Raw genomic sequence first — 1,558 nt, 5'->3', positions numbered from 1 at the left:
GGGGGCTGCATGCACTCACCGGAGGGGTTGGTGTTGAAGAAGTGCATGGTGGCGCGGATGATGTTGGCGAACATGTTGTCGTGCAGGGCCTGGGAGCTGCGGCTGCACACCCAGTAGAAGAAGAAGGACCTCGTGAAGCCGAGCACGAACAGGCACACGATGATGGCCGTGTAGATGTAGATGAAGTTGTTCGTCGACGTGAGCGGCTCTGGCGACGACGGGGACGTCACGTTCCTCGACGAGGTGAAGTAATCGCGGAGCTCTTCCTGGTTCGTCCTGCAAAAACAAAAAACAAAACCAGAACGTATCGAGCAGCTTCCTTTTTAAACGATTTGTTGTTAAGGTCCTTTCTAACGAGAATCTCTGCAGTTTTAAGATCTGCTGTGTATCGTGGTCGTGGTCCTCACCAGAAGCCGACGAAGAAGTCCGCGAGGCTGCCGGCGGTCTGCGCGGCCAGGAAGAGGAAGATGACGACGATGAAGCCGAGGGCGTTGGTGCCGGCCAGGAAGTAGCGCAGGAACAGGCTGCCCCTGACCTTGCCCTTGGTCGTGGCCTCGATGCGCTCCATGGTGGGCGCGCCCTCCTCGTCCTCGTCGTCCTCGTCGCCCAGCGTCAGGCTGCCGACCGAGGCGCGCGAGGACCGCCGCGAGGACGACCGCCGCGACGAGCGGCTGCCCTGCACCTCGATGGACTGGCAGGGAAAGGAGGAAAGGGCTGATTGACTTTTGACTCGTTCACATGGAATCGGACCCCCGTCCGGGGTGCAGAGCTCACCCGCATGGACACCCTGGACAGCTGGCGCAGCGCGCGCATCAGCGGCCGCTTGTCCTGCTCCACCTCCTCCTCGGCCTCCTCCTCCTCGTCGCCGAGGTGCAGCATCTGTGCGTAGTCCACGTCGCTGTTGAGGAGCTCCTTGAAGGTGCCCTGCATCTGGATCTCGCCCTGCAACACGGCCGAGTCAGCCTCTTGTTTGCCGTCCCCGCAGTAGCGCCTGTGGGACGGAGGCTAGGCAAGCCCGCCGAGCGTCCGGGACACTGCGCTGCCTACCCAGCCTCTCCCGACCCCTCCACGGCAAACAGGCCAACTTTGTATTTTCTGCGGACGCTTGACGCTTTCCTGCTTACTTGAAAAATATTTCGTAAATTTGAACCAGTGCCCCCTTGCTTCCAGTTTTTTTAGAAACTTCAATACTTCTTGCCTGCTTCGCAAAATTTTACCAGTGGGCCGTATGTGAGATAGTGACGTCACGTGTACTATTTGCTTACGTTGCTGAGGATGGCGATGCGGGAGACGTCAGCCAGGTACTGGACCTGGTGCGTGACGAGGATCCTGGCCTTGTCGGCGAGCAGCTTGACGATGCACTCGTCGAACAGGTGCTTGCCGACGTGCGTGTCGACGGCCGATAGCGGGTCGTCGAGGAGGTAGAGGTCGGCCTCGCGGTACACGGCCCTGGAACACGTCGGCGCGCCACGTAGCAGCAAGAGAGAAAAGTAATGCATTCGTGCAGCAGGAAAGAGGGGAGCGGATCTTGCAGGGGAAACGGGGAAGGTGGGGGGGG

General features: G+C 59.9%; 1 protein-coding gene across 1 annotated transcript; it reads right to left on the bottom strand.

Moving 5' to 3' along the window:
- Positions 1-19: 19 nt before the first annotated feature.
- Positions 20-1,526, bottom strand: LOC127751886 (ATP-binding cassette sub-family C member 4-like; the record flags this gene model as incomplete). The annotated part of the gene is given in 4 exon segments (XM_052276129.1): positions 20-276; positions 408-691; positions 775-942; positions 1,266-1,526. Coding segments are annotated over 4 exon segments (943 nt in total), but the record flags the coding sequence as incomplete, so codon positions are not given.
- Between the last annotated feature and the right edge of the window lie 32 nt (positions 1,527-1,558).

Source organism: Frankliniella occidentalis, unplaced genomic scaffold, assembly GCF_000697945.3.
Source record: "Frankliniella occidentalis isolate FOCC.00 unplaced genomic scaffold, Focc_3.1 Scaffold1773, whole genome shotgun sequence".
In the NCBI taxonomy this organism is placed as follows: Eukaryota; Metazoa; Arthropoda; class Insecta; order Thysanoptera; family Thripidae; genus Frankliniella; species Frankliniella occidentalis.
Note: the sequence above shows the minus strand (reverse complement) of the source record. Positions and strands in the feature narration are given on the sequence as shown.